Genomic DNA, 19,202 nt, shown 5'->3' with positions numbered 1-19,202 from the left:
CATGATGTCAGGAGCATAAATGCTACTGTGAAAACAAGCCCATCAGCCAGGCCTCCCTCTGCTCCTACTATGATTCCTCAAGCACATTTCATTATTATACTTGACTTAAAAGATGGCTTTTTCTCTATCCCTTTAAATATTGATGATAAGGAACATTTTACATTCTCTGTTCCTTCTTTAAACAATCAACAGCAAATGACTCGATATCAACGGAAAGTTCTATCATTATATGTCAATATTATATACACAAAGCACTTAATCCAGTTCTGACTAAATTTACCAAATTTTTGGTCTTTCATTATATGGATGACATTTTCTTCTCCTACCCATCTAACGAATACTTAAATGAGTATTTAACTAAAGGGGCAAAATCTAAGTATAGTTCTGGATAAAATACAAAAGTAATCACCATATAATTAGATAGAATATATTATTACTCAACAACAAATTTACCATCATCCACTCTGTGCAAAACTTCCCAAACAATGTACTTTCACTTCCTTAAAAACAAAACAAAACAAAACAAACAAACAAAAAAACAAAACAAAAAAATAGGGCCATGTCAGGTGGCTATGTCCTACATATCTATTACTACTAAAGATTTAGCTCTGCTCTTTAATTTACTTTCTGGAGACTATCAGTGAAACTTTGTAAGAAATATAACAGCCAAAAAGGAGTAAGTTACTAGTTTATTAAATAATGCTGCTGCTAAGGCAGTAGCTCCTTAAATTAATCCTGTACTTCCTTATCAGTTACTTATCCTTCCTTCCTCATCATCATCTATTGGAATTACATCTCAACAAAATAATGGTATAATGTCAGAATTCTCTGTAATGATCTGTAACTCTTTATCTAAAGTAAATTATAGACTTGATAAGGACACATCTTAAATAACTTACTGTCCCAGAGCTTACAGAAATCACTGTGCCATTAAAAACGCAGGTTTATTATTTCTTCCACACTGATAATAATTGGCAGGTAACAATGGCATGTTACTCGGGATTAATAATCATTATCCTAAAGATCTTCTAAGGTTGTTTTTGCCTGTGAAGGTTGCAGAGACTGCTACAACTTAGAAAATAAAAATAAGATCACATATGGAATCTGAACAGCAATTTAAAAATCAGTGTTTTCAAACAATTCACAATAGAAATTGAGATGTCATCCATACATTTGCAGTCTACAGAATAAGTTCATTTTATTGATAAGAACAAAATGATACTTTCCTTAAAAGAAAAGAGGTTGACTCTAAGAATACTTCAAAGACAGAGACTGGCCCCCAATGGCATGTTGAGTACATATATAAGCTCAAGTTCTCTTCCACTATGGTTTCCATGGACTGTCACTCATTTACCTAAGGCCCTTCTCATTTTATGGGTAGAATATCATAAACGCAATAGAGCTTTAAAAAAAAAAAATCAACTAAAGGCAGGCCACACCAGCCCACTTACCCTCAGACATCGCCTATTTACTCAGTTCTGTCCCCACAGACCCAAACCACCACTCCTTCCCCCCCACCTCCACCTACTCACCCCCATTGCTGTGTCCAAGCCCACAACTCCAGTGGTGATCTCCTGCTCAAGTGCAGGTCAAGACAGCCATAAGAACAGGAAAGCCACCTGCCCACGGGACTTCCCTACTCCCTTGATTACCACAGACCCAATCCTATGCCATCCCTCCTCCACCATCCATACTCGATCTCCTTGACCGCAGCCCCCAACTACGGAGGACATCCCCTGTGCAAGTACACGTCACACAAGCCACAAGAGCAGGTAGACGAACTCAGGTGGAGACTCACTGCTGGACCAGAGGCCAAACTAGTCACCAGAACTCCAGATAGGTCCACGTTACACAGACCCCCAACACACACTCTCTTGGTGTCTCCATGTCCCTATCCCCAGTACCCCTCCCTATCAACATGTCCCAGTCCCCAACTTAATGGAGACTCCCTGCTCCCTACTTCACAAGAGGCCATGCTGCCTGGAAGAAGTCCAGCTCCAAACCCAGGCAGAGAACCCCTGCTCAACTACAGGCCACACATATCAGAAGATCAGAGAGGAAACAGAACCCAAGCAACAAAACACCCATGCAACAAAGACAAACTCAGAAATCAGCACCTAGACCTATAATCACACAACCCTGATGCCTAAATTCCAGCATAAGAACAAAATCAACAATAGTCAGGGTAATATGTCACCACCAGAGCCCAGCTATCCTACTACAAATAACCCTGAATATTCCAATGCAGCTGAAGCATGAGAAATAGACCTTAAAACCAAACTTATGAAGATTGTAGAGGTCCTTAAAGAGTAAGTAAATAAACCCCTTAAAGAAAGTGAGAAAAAGGCAAACAAAAAAAATGGAATTAATGAAAAAATTACTTAAAGAAAGCCACAAAAGAAAAGAAAAACAAACAGTTGAAGGAAGTGAATAAAACTGTTCACAACCTAAAATGTAAATAAAAGCATTAAAGGAAGCACAAAGAGAGGGAATTCTGGGATTGAAAAACCTAGGAATGTGAACAAGAACTATAGAGGAAAACTTCATCAATGGAATTCAAGAGCTGAAAGATACAAAAAAGAGAATGTTAAATCTAAAAAATTCCTGATACAATACATCCAGGAAATCTGGGAAACTATGAAAAGGCCAAACCTAAGAATAACAGGAATGGGAAAAGGAGAAGAAACTCAGCTCAAAGGCCCAGAAAATATTTTCAACAAAGTCATACCAAAAAACTTCCCTAACCTAAAAAAAGGAGCTGCCTATAAAGGTATAAGAAGGATATAGAACAACAAATAGATTGGACCAGAAAAGAAAGTCCCCTTGCCACATAATAATCAAAACACTGAACATACAGAACAATGAAAGAATATTAAAAGTTGCAGGGGAAAAAGAACAAGTTAAATATAAAAACAGACTTATTAGAATTACATCTGACTTCTCAATGGAGAATCTACAAGTCAGACAGGCTGAGACAGATGGAGAATCTACAAGTCAGATGGGCTTAGACAGATGTCTTGCACACTCTAAGGGAGCAGAGGTGTCAGCCCAGACTACTATGCCCAGCAAAACATCCAATCACCATAGGCAGAGAAAACAAAATATACCATGATAAATTTAAATTTAAACAATAACTATCTACAAATTCAGCCCTATACAAAATACTAGAAGAAAAACCCCAACCCAGGGAGATTAACCACATCCAGGAAAACACAGAAAACAAATAATCCCACACCAGCAAAACCAAAAGAAAGGGAGTACACACACACACACACACACACACACACACACACACACACACACACACAGGCTACCACCACTACCACCACCAGCAGCAGCAGCAAACAACAACAGCAAAATAATAGGAATTCACTATCATTGGTCATTGATATCTCTCAATGTCAATGGACTCAATTCCTAATAAAAACACACAGACTAACAAAATGGATATGAAAACAGGATCCATCCTTCTGCTGCACACAAGAAACACACCTCAATATCAATGATAGATATTACCTCAGAATAAAGGGTTAGAAAAAGGTTTCCTAAGCAAATCGAACTAAGAAGCAAGCCATTTTCATATCTAACAATATAGACTTAAAATCAAAATTAATCAAAAAAGACAGGAAGGACACTTCATACTCATTAAAGGAAAAATCCACCAAGGTGACATCAAAGTACCATTATTTGTAGAGGATATTATAGTATATATAGCAATCCCAAAAACTATACCATGGAACTCCTACAGCTGATAAACACATTCAGTGGAGTAGCTAGATACAAGATTAACTGAAAAGACATTCAGTAGCCCTCCTATACACAAAGGACAAACAGATTGAGAAGGAAAAATAATACCCTTCACAATTGACACAAACAATATAAAATGGCTTGGAGTAACCCTAACCAAGAAAGTAAAAGGCTTGTGTGACAAAAACTTCAAATCTTTGAAGCAAAAAAATTGAAGGTGACATCAGAAGATGGAAAGATCTCACCTGCTCATAGATCAGTAGGATTAACTTAGTAATAATGGCCATCTCACCAAAAGTAATTTACAGATACCATACAATCCCCATCAAAATTCCAATACCATTCTTTACAGATGTTCAAAGAACAATACTCAACTTCATATGAAAAAACAAAACGGAGAGAGAGACGGAGGGAGGGAGGGGGAAGGAAGGAAGGAAGGAAAGAAGGAAGGAAGGAAGGAAGGAAGGAAGGAAGGAAGGAAGGAAGGAAGGAAGGAAGGAAGGAATGAATGAATAAGGGTAGCTAAAATAATCCTGTTCTAACTGCAGAGGGTATTACCATCCCTATTTCAAGCTGTACTACAGAGCTATAGAAATAAAAACAACATTGTTTTGGCATAAGAACAGATATGTTGATCAATGGAATTGAATTGAAGACCCAAATATAAATCTATACACCTATGGATACCTGATTTTTGATAATGAAGGCAGAAACACGCAATGAAAAAGAGAAAGCATCTTCAACAAATGGTGCTAGTTTAACTGGATGTCAGCATGTAGAATATTGCAAAGAGATCCATATCTATCACCCTGCAAAAAACTTAAATCCAAGTGGATCAAAGATCTCAACATAAAATCAGATACACTGAAGATAAAAGAAGAGAAAATGTGGAATAGCCTGACACATTGGCACAGGAGACAACTTCCTGAACAGAATACTAATAGCAAAGGCACCAAGATCAACAATTAACAAATGGGACCTCATGAAATTGAAAAGCTTCTGTAAGTCAAAGGACACTGTCAATAGGACAAATAGCAGCCTACAGAATGGGAAAAGATCCTCATCAACTTCATGTCTGACAGAGAGCTAATATCCAAACTATATTTTAAAAAAACTCAAGAAATTATACATTAACAAACCAGGTAATCCAATTTAAAAAATGGGGTACAGATCTAAACAGAGACTTCTCAACAGATTTAAAGAGGAATCTCAAATGGCTGAGAAACACTTAAAGAAATGTTCAACATCCTTAGCAATCAAGGAAATGGAAAGGAAAACTATTTTGAGATTCCATCTTACAACTGTCAGAATGGCTAAGATCAAAAACATAAGTGCCAGCTCATGCTGGCAAGGATGTGGAGCAAGAGGAACATTCCTCCATTGGTGGTGGGAATGCAAACTTGTAGAGTCACTATAGAAATCATTATCGTGGTTCCTCAGAAAACTAGAAATTGATCTACCTCAAAATACAACTATACCACTCTTAGGCATATGCCCATAGGATGTTCCATCCTACCACAAGGACAATTGCTCAATTATGTTCATAATGGCTGGAATTCATTTATTCCAGAAACTGGAAACAACCTAGATGGCTCTCAACTGAAAAATTAATAAAGAAAGTGTGGTACATTTATACAACAGAGTATTATTCAATTGTTAAAAAAAAATGACATCATAAAATTAGCAGGAAAATGAATAGAATTAGAAAAAAAATACTGAGTGAGTTAGCCCAGACCCAGAAAGACAAACATGGTATGTACTCACTTAGAGGTAGATATTAGCTGTTAAGTAAAGAATAATCAGTCTACGATCCACGGACCCAGAGAGGCTAAGTAACAAGAAGGGCTCAAGGCAGGACACATGGATCCCTAGGAAGGAGAAGTAGAATAGATTTTGCTGGTGGACTTTGGGGTTGGTAGAAATGGGAACAGGGAATGCAATCAGGTGAGGGTATAGGTGGAGAGAAAAAATAAGGTGAGAAATGACTGAGGTTGGAGAGCATTTGAGAGTCGATGTGTAAACCTAGTACAGTAGAAACTACCAGGAAATTATGAGGGTGATCCTAGAAAGGACTCCTAATAATGGAGACTACAGAATCTGAAGCAGCCATCTCCTGTAACCAGGCAAGACTTCTAGTAGTGGGTCTGGGACACATCAACCCAGCCACAAAACTTTTGACCTACAATTTGTCCTGCCTGCAAGCTATGCTGAGGCAATGGTTGTGCACAACTATGAGAGTGGCCAACCAATGATGGCCAGGTGCTAAAGGCTGGGTGGCCCACAGACCTAGACTAGAACCAAACAAGACTGGCAAAAAAAAAAAAAAAAAAAAAAAAAAAATCAAGGAAATGATTCGTAATGTGCTAGACTCATAGACTGGTGCCTTGCCCAATTGTCATCAGAGAGGATTCATCCAGCAATGGATGAGAGCAGATGCAGAATCTGATGGCCAAACATTAGGTGGAGCACAGGAACCCCACAGAAGAGGGGGAGGAAGAACAGTGGGAACAAGAGGGGTTAAGAACACCATAAGAACAAGGCCCACAGAATCAACTAAGCAAGGTCCACAGGGGCTCACAGGACTAAAGCAGCAATCAGAGAGCCCGCATGAGTCTGTACTACGTCTTCAGCATTTATGTCATGGTTGTTAGCCTGGTGTTCTTGTGGGCCTCCTAACAGTAGGAAGTGGGGTGTCTCTCACTCTTTTGCCTGCTCTTGGGATCCTTGACCTCCTACTGGGTTGCCTCATCTGGTCTTGACATGAAGGTTTGTGCCAAGTCTTACTGTAACAGTTGATAACCCGAGGTCTGCGCTTTTCTGAAGGGGAACAGAGGAGGAGTGGATCTGGGAATAAGGGGAGATGGGGGTGGGGACTAGGATTCGAGAGTAATGGAGAGGAAACTGCTATTGGGATGTACTGTATGAGAGAGGAATTATTTAAAAATACATTTAGTTGTGATTTATTTCTCCCCCCCCCCCGCAAAATCTACTCAAAGCAAAGTAAGAGTTACAGTATAAAAATACAATGTCAAAATGACCCAGTGTCTACCACAAAATCAGCATGAAGTGTGAAAAGTTGAAGGAATAATCTGGAAGAGGCAGGTTTTGTAAAGATAACAGCATGATCAACTCCCAATGCTGACACCAGAGTGCACATCAGCTTGCTGTTATAGAGTTCTTAGTGGTAAGGTTCATACTATGGAGAAATGCTATTAGTGTCTAGCTGATCAAGTAATATTTATTCCAGAGAGTATTAAAGTTAAATGAAAATACTTACTTTTTAAGAAAACATAATCTGAATATACCCATATTTAAGGAATTACTTATAAATTCAAAGCTAATCTCATAAAAACTGTGAACCCATTCTTTCCTAAAACCCAAACATCACCAAACAAATTATGTATCTAAGTATCTCCTTACTACACTGGGAATTGAAAATTCTAATACTCAGGAAAAAATATGAGTAAATCTTTCTTTAAAAGGGTCCTTTTAGATGGAAATATTAATAGTATTTTCCTATTTTTAAAGGGGGAAGTAGAAATATAAATTTCATACATCCTTTACATAATTCATATATTCCAAATTATCCAGTTGTACAAAGATTCTAAAAAACACCATTTGGCACATGAAACTTTTGAATGATGGCAAGAAATGCCTCAAACTGTGACTGCCAGAGGGGCAGTCTGGAAGCCAATGCACTTGGGACTCACGAAGGTCCCTTTGCCATGGGAACAGGATTATGTGAAAACACAACAGAATTGAGTACAGCTTTCTGAATTGAATCTGTACATTCTTTCCCATTCTTCTAAGTCAAGGAGGTTTTTTTTTTTTTTTTTTTTTTTTTTTGGCAATTGTCAGTTCTCTGTGTCATTGAGGAAACCATTACAAACTCCTTTACAGTGTGTAGGTCATCCCAGTGCAATGAGCCTTAGAGTGTTCCACCATGTGGGCAACTGTCAGCACAGTTTGGCCAGCAGATGAATTTATAAGACAGTATCACTCTGAAATCAGTTTGCAGAAACACATGGCATACTAGAAGATTCCCAAGGAGGTTTGCCTGAATAAGCTTGTCAGTGTTTCAAGCTGCATCCTTAGCTGACCTTAACACAGAAAGTTTTTACCTCATTTCAATATCCAAAAATCTCTCTCAAGCAAGCCAGGCATGAATAAATGTATGGACAAATAAACAATGAATAAATAACAGGGCAGCCATTTAAACTGTAATTTTTGAAGTTGAAGGCAGTTTGTCGAGGAACTCAACAATCTTCTGAATTCCTGGGCATTTTTATGCTGTTTAATCACTAGTAAAAATCAGCTGAAGCCAGGCATGGTGGTGCTCACCTTTAATCCCAGCACTCAGGAGGCAGAAGCAGGTGGTTCTCGATGAGTTTAAGGCCAGCCTGGACTACAGAGTGAGTTCCAGGACAGCCAGGGATGTTACACAGAGAAACCCTGTTTTGAAAAAACAAAAACAAAAACAAAAACAAAAACAAAGCAAACAAAACATCAGTTGAAAAGATAGTGCTCAAGGCCTTGGTTTTGATAAAGAGTGATTAATTTCAGGATGGAAAACAAGGCATTTTTCAGATTACTGCTGTCTACAATCCTTATACACAGCAAGCAAACAGTAAATGACAAAAGTCATGAGGAATGAAAGGCTTTACTTGAGAGAATCAGCAAAACCTGATTCACTACCAAGCAGCCAGGGCAAGTCCTCCAGCTCGGCATTTGCTGAACCCCAGCCTTTCACCTCAGCACAGGTACCAAAAGCTTCTCACAAGCTCGGCATACATCACCACAGAATAGCACTATGTGTTTAAAACAAATGCCTGCTGAAGAGAAAGCATTATTCCTCTTAATTTGCTCTATTCCACTTCATAACACAAGAAGAAACAGGCAGCAGTTTTAATATGTTTAGAATCATCTGACTGAGCTTGAACCACAGGAAAAAAAACACAATTAATAAAACTGTTGCTGTCAGTTCAGATCTCCTTCACCTATTTTTGTTATTATTTTAATAACTGTAACATAATGAAAAATATGAATTGACAGCTAATGTGAATGTGTATCTTCTAAACTGAAGCCAGTCATTCTACATTATTCCCCACAATAACACATATTGAAAATAATAATTTTATTTATTTCTTCAGATAGTTCTCAGATTGATAAAAATCTCCTTTACTCTTCTGAGTTTAAAACGTTGCTTTACAAGTATTTAAAAATTAGATTTAATTAATGAGTTTGTTCTTAGATGCTGCCGTGAATAAATTTTTACCACCCTCAAAGTGAAAAAAAAATTAGATTTAGCTTAAAAAAAAAAAAAAATTCTTCAGTACTATCAATGAACCTAATGAAGTAAGTTTCCCCTTTCTTAAGATCTCATATGATTAATAAACCAACGGTGACAGCAAATTCAATGTCTAATTAATTTGGGTAAAATGTAAAGATAGTAAGCACAGCCTTTAACAAAGTAGCCAGAACCTTAGTCAGAACTAGTGCAGAAAATGAGCCAACTAGCAGATGCATGTGTCTAGAGAGCATGTGATCTCTGGAAATTATGGACACATAGTTACCTCTACTTCATTATTTTTAAGTATGACAATATAGATAATGTTTCCTTAGTTATTAATTATATATGTGTGTATACACACACACACACACACACACACACATATATATATATGTGTATTATAACACCTAACTATGTTGTTTTAAAATTTCAAATATAAGGGTCTGAAGAGATGACTCAGTGATTAAAAGTACTGGCTGCTCTTCCAGAGGACTCAGGTTCAATTCCCAGCACCCACGTGGCAGCTCGCAATTGTCTATAATTCCAGTTCCAAGGCATCTGAAACCCTCACACAGACACGCATGCAGGCAAAGCACCAAGACACATAAAATAAAAAATTAAAAAGCATTAAAACAATAATAATAAAATAAATTTTCAATTATACTCTAAGAAAACAAATCAGTTATTAAATAGCCAAAGGTAAATTCATTGCTTTCTTTCTAAAATTCTATATTTCCCATATTTATTTTGAGCAAACAAGGTTGCAATGGTCTAAAACTCTTTATCTCAGTATTTCAAAACTGTTCATTTAAAATGATTTAAACATTGAAGAGTAAATGCGTTCCCTGATATTTCCTTTCCTGTGTAGTAGAAGAACAATGTCATAAACTTGAAGTCTGAAGCTTGGGAGCTGCTGAGATGGCGCAGTGGGTAAAAGTCCTTGCTAACAAAGCCGAGGCCTGAGTTCATCCCCAGAGCCTTGTGAGAGGAGAGAACTGACTCCTGAAAGCTGTCCTCTGACCCTCACATGTGTAATGCAGTACATACACACACCGAGAAACACACACTCATGCACACATATGCACACACACACACACACACACACACGGACACACACACGGACACACGGACACACACACGGACACACACGGACACTCATGTACTCACATGCACACAAACACACATACACACACACTCTGTACACATATGCACTCATGCACACACAGATGCATGCACACATATAGAAATCACACACACAGAAACACATTTTACATATATGATTTCTTTTTTTTTTAATTGAAGTATACTAACGAGGATACTAAATAATTTCTTGGTATTTATTTGAGAAGTGCTCCAAGAATCATAGCCCTGCTACTTAAATGTAAAACAAAATTCAATAAAAACATCAATAAAAACAAATTTGTGGAAGGGTTTACTTACTGAGACATCTTTCAGTTCTTTCTCAAGGGAGAAATGGCAGGACTCCTTAGAAAAGATGAACCTGTATGTGTCTGCTGTTCCTGATCCTGACATCAATGCTTTTCTCAGTTCCCCAACATATTTTTCTTTCTCCATAGCCATGTCATCAGCTTCTTGGGAAATGTCCGATTCAGAAACTATGTGAAAGATTAATAAAAGTGATGAAAAGAAAGTTTGTATTAGAAAATATGTGTTTAGCTGTTACTACTACTTTATCAAATATAACAGAAATTTGAAAAAAATAATAATAAAGTCAAAATGTTCCCCTGTAGCTTTTTTAAGTCCCTCTAGTGCTATTCACCCCTTTCCTCTCTCTCCTGTCCCTCATTCTCTCACTTCCCTAGTGAACCAGCTCTGCATTTCCCCTTGGCCCTGGGGAAGCACTCATGTCCTTCAATCTCATCTCCTAAGCTCTTTGTCTTCCTCTCCCATCATTACACCCTATAGTTTCCCAACTTCTGTAGTTATGCCAGACTAGATACTCAAATCCAAGTATCCAGCACTAGGAACTGTGTGTGTGTGTGTGTGTGTGTGTGTGTGTGTGTGTGTGTGTGTTTAATGGATGCATGCTATGTGGGTGATAATGCTCCCTGAAGGAACCATAGATTACTTAACCAATGTACCAGGCAAGAGAAACATACAAGCTGTTGGACAATGGTCCTAGAGAGCCACCAAACAATATGAGATCCTTCCATTGGCCTTGGCTACACCTCTACAACTTCAGAGGAAGATGTTATTTCTAAGATAGCATACACTTCCAACACAGACCTGGAGGAATTGGCCCAGTACTGACCTTGAAGCTTCCCCTCTGTGATTAGCACTCATGGTATCAGAAAGTGCCATGCACAATGACAACAGACAAATGTCATCAATAGTTCTACACAACTAAAAAGCCTGCAAAGCAAAACAATAATTGACCTGCCAAGATATCCCCAAAGGTGCAACAGTGCCATTTTTATCTTGGGGATAACCAACAGCCATCTAATTAGATTTAAGCTGTACTCAGTAGGAAGGAACTGATGCCTGGTACTGTAAAATTGCCAACTATTAATGCCTGGCAAAGACACAAGCCCTAGGGTAGGACCAACCACTACTGTTTTCCTAAATCAACATAGCTTCTAACTGTCCATGAAATGCCTTTTCTTATTCCCAAAGATGAGTACAGTTCTCAGCCCCCACCAAAGAAGCTTGGTTTTGCAGTGAACAGAGGCTACTACAAAGATCCACAACTAGCAACGCTGCAAAGCATGAGTGTCTTCAGGGTCCTCAGCCCCAAGTGGTTCATCTACAGAAGGAAACGCCAAGAATGAAAGGAGAAGAGACTGAGAGAACGGATACTGGGACATCTGCTATGAGAAGACCTTCCAGACAAAAATATGGCGGCCTAAATAAAATCTAAACAATGACCACACTAACTGTACTCTGGGCAGAATCAGGCTTAAGACTGACGCTTGCCTTTTTGGAGTCCCTGTAGGATTTACCAGTTCTGGAGTTACTTTTACATTGTTTCTTTATATGCTTTTTTTATATATAATTAAGAGCTAAATTTTCAGCCATCGTCTATAAAGAAAACAAGGTTAGAGATGTAAACTTCAACAACCCATTCATTCTGTGCAGGTACAGGTGCCCTATGCACGTGTGAGGCCACCGGGCACACCCGCTGTCCTCCTCATCATTCTCCAGCTAATCTCTCAGACAGGCTCTATCATGGAACCTATAGCTCATCATTTAGGCCTGACTCACAAAAAATCCTCCTGTCTATCCCCGAGTATTGGGGTTACAGATGTGTGAGGCTACACATGGATTTTCCACATGGGTGATAAGGCCCATGCCTCAAATCCTCATGAGTAAGCAACAGGCACTTACAGGCACATTACCTGTTGATGCAGGTCCCAGGGCTGAGGAAAGTGTGTTTTAAACGGTTTCCTTGATGATATCTTTTTTTGTGTACTCTAACAAATAAAATTTGCCTGAAGATCAGAGGACAGAGCCAGCCACTAAATTAAACATAGAGGTCAGGCAGTGGTGGCACATACCTTTAATTCTAGCACTCAGAAGGCAGAGATCTGTCTAGATCTCTGTGATTTCAAAGCCACGCTGGACTACATGAGATTAATCCAGTTTAAAAGAGAAACAGAGCCAGGCAGTGGTGGTACACACCCTTAATCCCAGCATTTGTGATCTCATGCCTTTGCTTCCAGTATTTGAAGCACACATACCATTAATCCCATCACTAGGAAAACTGAGACAGGAAATGATATGGTTGGACAGAGAAAGGCATATTAAGGCGGAAGGAGACAGAAACTCAGTCTTTTTGGCTGAGGACTCAGGGGCATTCAGTCTGAGGATTCATGGAAACAGGATCTTCCCCTTTCAGCTGAGGAGTAAGTGAGGTGAGAAGTGGCTGTGGCTTGTTTCCGCTGATCTTTCAGCATTTACCACAATATCTGGCTCTGGGTTTTTATTATAAGACCAATTAGAATTTATGCAACAAGTTTCATTAACAGAAAAATACTTTCAGTTGTTTCTCATAATGCCTGGTATAATTCTAGTGACTTAAGAGTCCTGGAGACTCAACTTCTGCCCACTCAGGAATCATAATTACAGTCACATTTATGCCTAGTTCTGATATTCTTTTTCAAGATTTATTTTTATTTGTGTGTGTGCATGTGTATAAGCAAGTATCCATTTGGAAACTTCCTTAGCCTTATAAATGCAAGAAATAAATCTGTGTGCCAATATACCTTCAATCTGTTGTAATGTTTTAATTAATATATTTTGAAGTTAAAATACAATTACATTATGCACCTCCTTCCCTTTCCTCTCTCCAACACCTCCCACATACCCCCTTCTCTCACATTCATAGCCTTGTTTTCTTTAATTGCTGTCACACACACACACACACACACACACACACACACACACACACGAACGCACATGCGAGCACTTTTAAATATATAAATACAAGCTCTTCAGTCTGTATAGTGTTATTTGCATGTAAATGATTTTAGGGCTGGCTACTCAATATTAGGTAGCCAAATGCAGTGATATACCTTGAGGAGCGGATTTCTCCTGCTCTCATCATTCCTTAGTTGCCTGTAGTTCTTCGTCTAGGATTGAGAGCCAGTGGAACTTGCTATGTTTAATACGATTACATGAAAACGTAAGGGAGAAAAATAAAAACCATGCAGCAAAACATATCAAGTTAAAGATATTCCAAGGATTGTCATCTCATCAAATAGTGCTTAGGAAACCTGACATTCAGAGGTATAAATGTGAAACTAGATTCCTCTCTCTCTCCCCCAACAACAAAGATATATTCAAAATGGAATTAAAACAATGAAACTGCTAGAGGAATGCATAGAGAAAACACTTCAAAATAGAGGCTTGAAAAATAGGGCTCCAATGGCTCGAGACACAACTGCAAGAATTGGGAGGAAGTACACAAAATTACAAAGCTACATAGAAAAGAAATGGTGAGAAAATTTGGGAGACTGAGAGAAAGTTTTGCAAGCAATTCATCTCACAGAGAAATAGTATCCAGAAAAGATAATGAACTAAGAAAAATCAACACTGAAATAATAACCTAATCAATGTGCAAATGAGCTAGACAGTACTCATGTAAACTAGTGAGAGAAAATGCTCAATCCTTATTCATAAAGATAATTAAAATCAAAACTACCATTAATTTCTACCCCATAGTCAGAATGGCTAGCATCAAGAAAACAAAAACAAAAGTTGGTGGAGATGCAGCAAATGGAACTAGACTCAGGAAATTCTTGATAATGATAATAAAAAAGGCCATAAGAGGAGAGGGTATTGGGCTATAGATTACCATTCAAATTTGGACAGAGGTAGTTGGGAAAATGAATTATCAAAACACACTTATAAGTTATAAAATTTTCAAAAACATTGATTAAAATAAAAAAAGAAAGAAAGAAATCTTTAAATGTGTTGGAAGGACTGTAAATTAATGAGTCCCCTCTGGAATTCAGTAAAAAACTTCCCCCAAAACTCCAAATAGAACAGATCATTTTATAGCACTCTTAGATAAATACACAAACACAGTCTGTATAAAATAGGAATACCTTCATATCCTGTAGTTACTATTCACAATAGCCACAAGAATCAGCCTAACTGCCTATCAATGAATCAGTAGGTAAATGGAATATGGTAAATATACATAACAGAGTAAAATTAATAAAACAGGAGAGCAAACAATAAAGAGAAATAGGCTAAACTCAGAACTGCATGCATTCATTCATATGTAAAATCTTTTTTTAAAATGTTTTGGGAGGAAGAGGGAAAACAGAAACATCAGAAAGGGAAAAAAATAAGAAAATGAAGGCATATAGAATCAAAGTTCATTGTACACATGTATGAAAATGCCATGATAAAGATTTTGGTACAAGTAATATGCCAATAAAAAAATTGAAAAATTTAAAAGTATGGTAAATTTCATTAAAAAGTATATCTATCTTAAAATATTTGATATATTTTATTAATTCATGTATTAAAAATTGCTTAAGGAACAAATACCATGTAACAGATTATTCTATACATGAACACAAAGATTAAACAAACATACAAAAAAAATTGCTGACCATATGGAATTCACCTTCAAGTGTTCACATATGAGATAATGCTCTCAATCTCATCTAATAATTTCCTACGTACAGTGTCCTGTGAATTCTGTACATAACAGGAAAAACTTAACTTTTGAGAGAAAAAAGAAAGACAGAATCCTTCTCTTTACACTTCTTTAAAACTTATATAAACACTTGGGAGGTGACCATGTAATCCCACCCTTGGCTTATGATGGCTGCTCAAAAGGAGTAGGTTTTCTTTAATCATGTGACCATGGGTGTTTCATCTAGGTCGCGATCTATAATTAAAAAAATAAGTCAATGAAATGATTCCATCAATATTCTGCTATACTCAGATTGGTGCCACTAAAGCCAACAGCTAATGGGAAGACATGCAGAGACCCACAGCCTAATATTGGATGGAAAGAGAGCCCAAACTGAAACTCTCTATTTGGTCCCTCTCCGTGGAGCTTAGGGAATTTCATGGAAGAAGGGAGGAATGTCTGTAGGAGCCAGAGAGGTCAAGGACACAAGGATAACACAGCCCACAGACTTTAACTAAGCAGGGCTCATAGGAGCTCACAGAGACTCAACAGCAATCACAGAGTCTACACCAGACTGTAGCAGGTTTTCTGTATACAAGTTATAGTTATTAGCTTGGTGTTTTATGGGACTCCTAACAGTGGAAGTGGAAATTATCTCTGACTCTTTAGTCTGCTCTTGGAACCCTTTACTTCCTATTACTGGGTTGTGTCTCCCATACTTGATGTGAGGGTTTGTGCCTAGTTTCATTGCATCTTGGTAAGCCATGTTTTGTGAAGGAAAACAAAGGAGGAGTGGTCCGGTAAGGGGGAAGGGAAGAGGAGTGGAAGGAGGGGAAAATGCAATTGGGATGTGTTGAAAACACCAGATAGATAGATAGATGATAGATAGATAGATAGACAGACAGACAGACAGACAGACAGATAGATAGATAGATAGATGGATGGAAAATAGGACCCATTCCCAAGAGCAGTTGGCCAACATAAAAGGGACTATATAGTTTATAAAAAAGAAGGATAAAAAGAAAAATAACAGTGTTGGATGGGTAAGGAGATCAAGTTAGATCAACTTTCACAGAAGTTGGGGGAAAGGCATAAAAATTACCAAAAAGTATTGTGTAAAATTCTCAACAAATTAATAAAAATATTATCTAAAACTAATAAATAAGTAAACAAATCTTAAAAATTAAGGAAAACTTAACTTCATGGTTCCTATCTGACCATAATGAAATAAAGTTTAAAATCAACAGAAAATAAATCCTAGTAATTACAAAGTTAAACAATTCATTACTGAATGATAAAGCGGTGATATATGAAATCAAGATAGAAATGTTAAAAGTGCCAGGAATTACAAGACAATGAAAGTCCAAAACAGCAAGGCCTCTGTGACACATTGAAATAAGCCATAAGAGGGAAAATACAGCTCTGAGTCCCCATATTTAAAATCAGAAAAATACATATAAATGACTTGATACAACTAAAGAATTTAGAAAAACAAGAACCAAACAAACCAAGTCCAATAGATAGAAAGAAAAATCAAACCCTTAATTAATGAAATAGACACAAAGAATACAATATAAAAATGCAAACAACTTAAGAACTTGTTCTTTTAAAAAAACACAATCAGACCCTTGGTCCAAGTAAACAAACAAAGAAAGAGATGACACAAATTAACAGAATCAGAAATGAACAAAGAAACATGACAAAGAAATTCAGAATAGCATAGGGGAATATTTTACAAAACATACTCTATTAAGTTAGAAAAATCTAAAGGAACTCAGCAATTTTATATTCATGAAAATTACCAAAGTTAAACCAACAAGAGGAAAACAACTTAAATAAACCCATAACTGTAGTCAGTAGTTTCTTTGTGTCTACCTTGGTCCCATGGTCCCACCGTTGCTTATAAAAAAAATCATTCAGAAGCTTAATATTATTTATAACTGCTTGGCCATTAGCTTAGGCTTATTACTGACTAGCTCTTACACTTAAATTAACCCATAATTCTTATAATGTTTAGCCATGTGGCTTGGTGATTTTTCACAGTTCTTCCTTGTCATCTTACTTCCTCTGTGTCTGGCTGGCAAATTACTTCCCTTCTCTGCCTCTCCTTTCTGCTTCTAGTCTGTCCCCTTAGATTTACCATCTGCCTCTAACCTGCCTTGCCATAGGCCAAATCAGCTTATTTATTAACCAGTCAGACAACACATATTCACAGCATACATAAAAACATCCCACAACATTTTCCCTTTTCTGTCTGATCAAAAAGGAAGATTTTAACTTTAACATAGTAAAATTACATATAATAGAACAATTATCAAGCAAGAATTACAGTTACAATATCTAGTCTATTTCCATTTGGCAAAATTAAGGAATATATTCCATGTATCCTATATTTGTGAGTCTAAAGTTTCATATCTAATTTATCTTTTATCATGACTAAGGAAAACTATAATCATAACTCTTTCTTCAAACCCATCAAAGACCCCAGAAGGATATAATATTACCTAAGTAAACAGGAAAAGCATTGTATGCAGTTTCCAAAAATCTAGAATGACAGAGACAGCTGGCTGCCTGGACAGTCACCCCAAAGTTCCTCTATAACACTGGGGCATCACCTTCAGCCTATAGGCCTAGAGTCTCTCAGGTGCTTCTCTGGGTCTTGTAGAATGACTGGCAGTTTCTTTTGCAAAGCAGGAAACTGAAAGACCATCTTGCCTTGCAAAGTTCAGAGGTCACCTTCCTATGGGTCCTGCATGCCCAGGTTATATAACATCTTGTCAAGCAGTCCAGGCAAGAAAAATTTCTTGCCCAAATGGCAATTTTGTGCCAAGAAGAAGAAAAACTCCATATAGAGTGTCTTCAATGCCCATCTTACTCTTTTAAGTAAATGAGTGCTACCAGGAGCACATGTGTCTCACTGTCCAGAAATGTCTAAGATTTTAAAACATTTTAAATGCCATATTGTATAGGTCTTTGAAGTGTTTGAAGATCACCTACCTAATTCAATTATATCTATGTATACGTAGAAAATTTAACCAACATGACGACAAGTGCGATTATCATAGATGACTAAATATTCATCTGTATTTCCTAATTATACATTTCAATTTCAAATGAGCTGCACAAACATACCTTAAACAAGAGTAGAAATATACACAGTATGACAAAATTAACTTTAAATTTGTATCAATAAACTAAAATCCATAACAATGTAAAATATTTTAAACAAGTTGTTACTCATTATCTATCATATATAATATGCACATTTCTTTAGAAAGAGATTGCATTTATAACCAACCCCCTTTAAATAAAAATAAATATTTTACAAACAATATTTTGGGAATTTGGGTGTAGCTTCTCCTATTACTTCCTGCTGACAGGGGGCACTGGTAATCTTATGTAGGTCCTGAGAAAATTAAGAATTATAGTTAAATCTTGATTGTAGCATCTTTGAGGATAGACTGTCTCAGCCAGTTGCTTTGAAGCTGATTTTGGATGTTGGATGATCTGGGCCATGGTGTCGTTAGAGACATTTCAGGGAGTTTTGGCTGATCAAACCATATTAGCCTGGAAGCAATCCACAGATTGCTCAGAAAGTTCCTGAAACTGACAAGATTCACTAGACCACTTTTTCACAGAAAGCAATAGAAATCTGAGAGTCCCTCTCAGATGGAAGGAAGCTGAGGATCAAGAAGACTCTCAGAAGAGCCAACCTCTAAAGAAGCAGAAACCAGCCAGCTGTTTGAAAGAGGTTTAAATAAACTGAGTCACCTAGAAAGAAAACTTTCCAGCCTGTTGAGTTGCCTGCAGGGTGCACAATGTTTCCAGGTTCCCAACTTTTGTGAGCTGTCACTAATGCTAAGGGTAGGCTATGATGATGCACCTGTCTTTGAGTCATTTCTGCTCTTGTAAATAACCTCTCACCTATAGTACTCTAAGTAACCCCAATAAAACTTACTAGTTGACCAAGTTAGATTTTGGTGGTATCTGTACTTTGAACTGTCCTGCGTTCTCTATCTGGGGAGAGTACATGTGTGTTTCATTTCCCCATTAAAG

At 37.4% G+C, this 19,202-nt stretch overlaps 1 protein-coding gene across 4 annotated transcripts in view; it reads right to left on the bottom strand.

The window, feature by feature from the left end:
- The window catches only part of Xrcc4 (X-ray repair cross complementing 4), a 239,567-nt gene that overhangs the window by 172,008 nt on the left and 48,357 nt on the right, over nt 1-19,202 (bottom strand). For 3 of the 4 annotated variants that reach the window (XM_028854139.2, XM_028854141.2, XM_028854142.2), the window contains exon 3: nt 10,478-10,653. In XM_028854139.2, coding sequence (XP_028709972.1) covers nt 10,478-10,653 — 176 coding nt within the window. Of the gene's footprint in view, nt 1-10,477; nt 10,654-13,569; nt 13,653-19,202 lie in introns of all 4 variants that reach the window. The other variant, XM_028854143.2, reaches the window with a different exon arrangement.

Source organism: Peromyscus leucopus, chromosome 11 (assembly GCF_004664715.2).
Source record: "Peromyscus leucopus breed LL Stock chromosome 11, UCI_PerLeu_2.1, whole genome shotgun sequence".
In the NCBI taxonomy this organism is placed as follows: domain Eukaryota; kingdom Metazoa; phylum Chordata; class Mammalia; order Rodentia; family Cricetidae; genus Peromyscus; species Peromyscus leucopus.
This window is presented reverse-complemented; position numbering and strand designations above follow the sequence as displayed.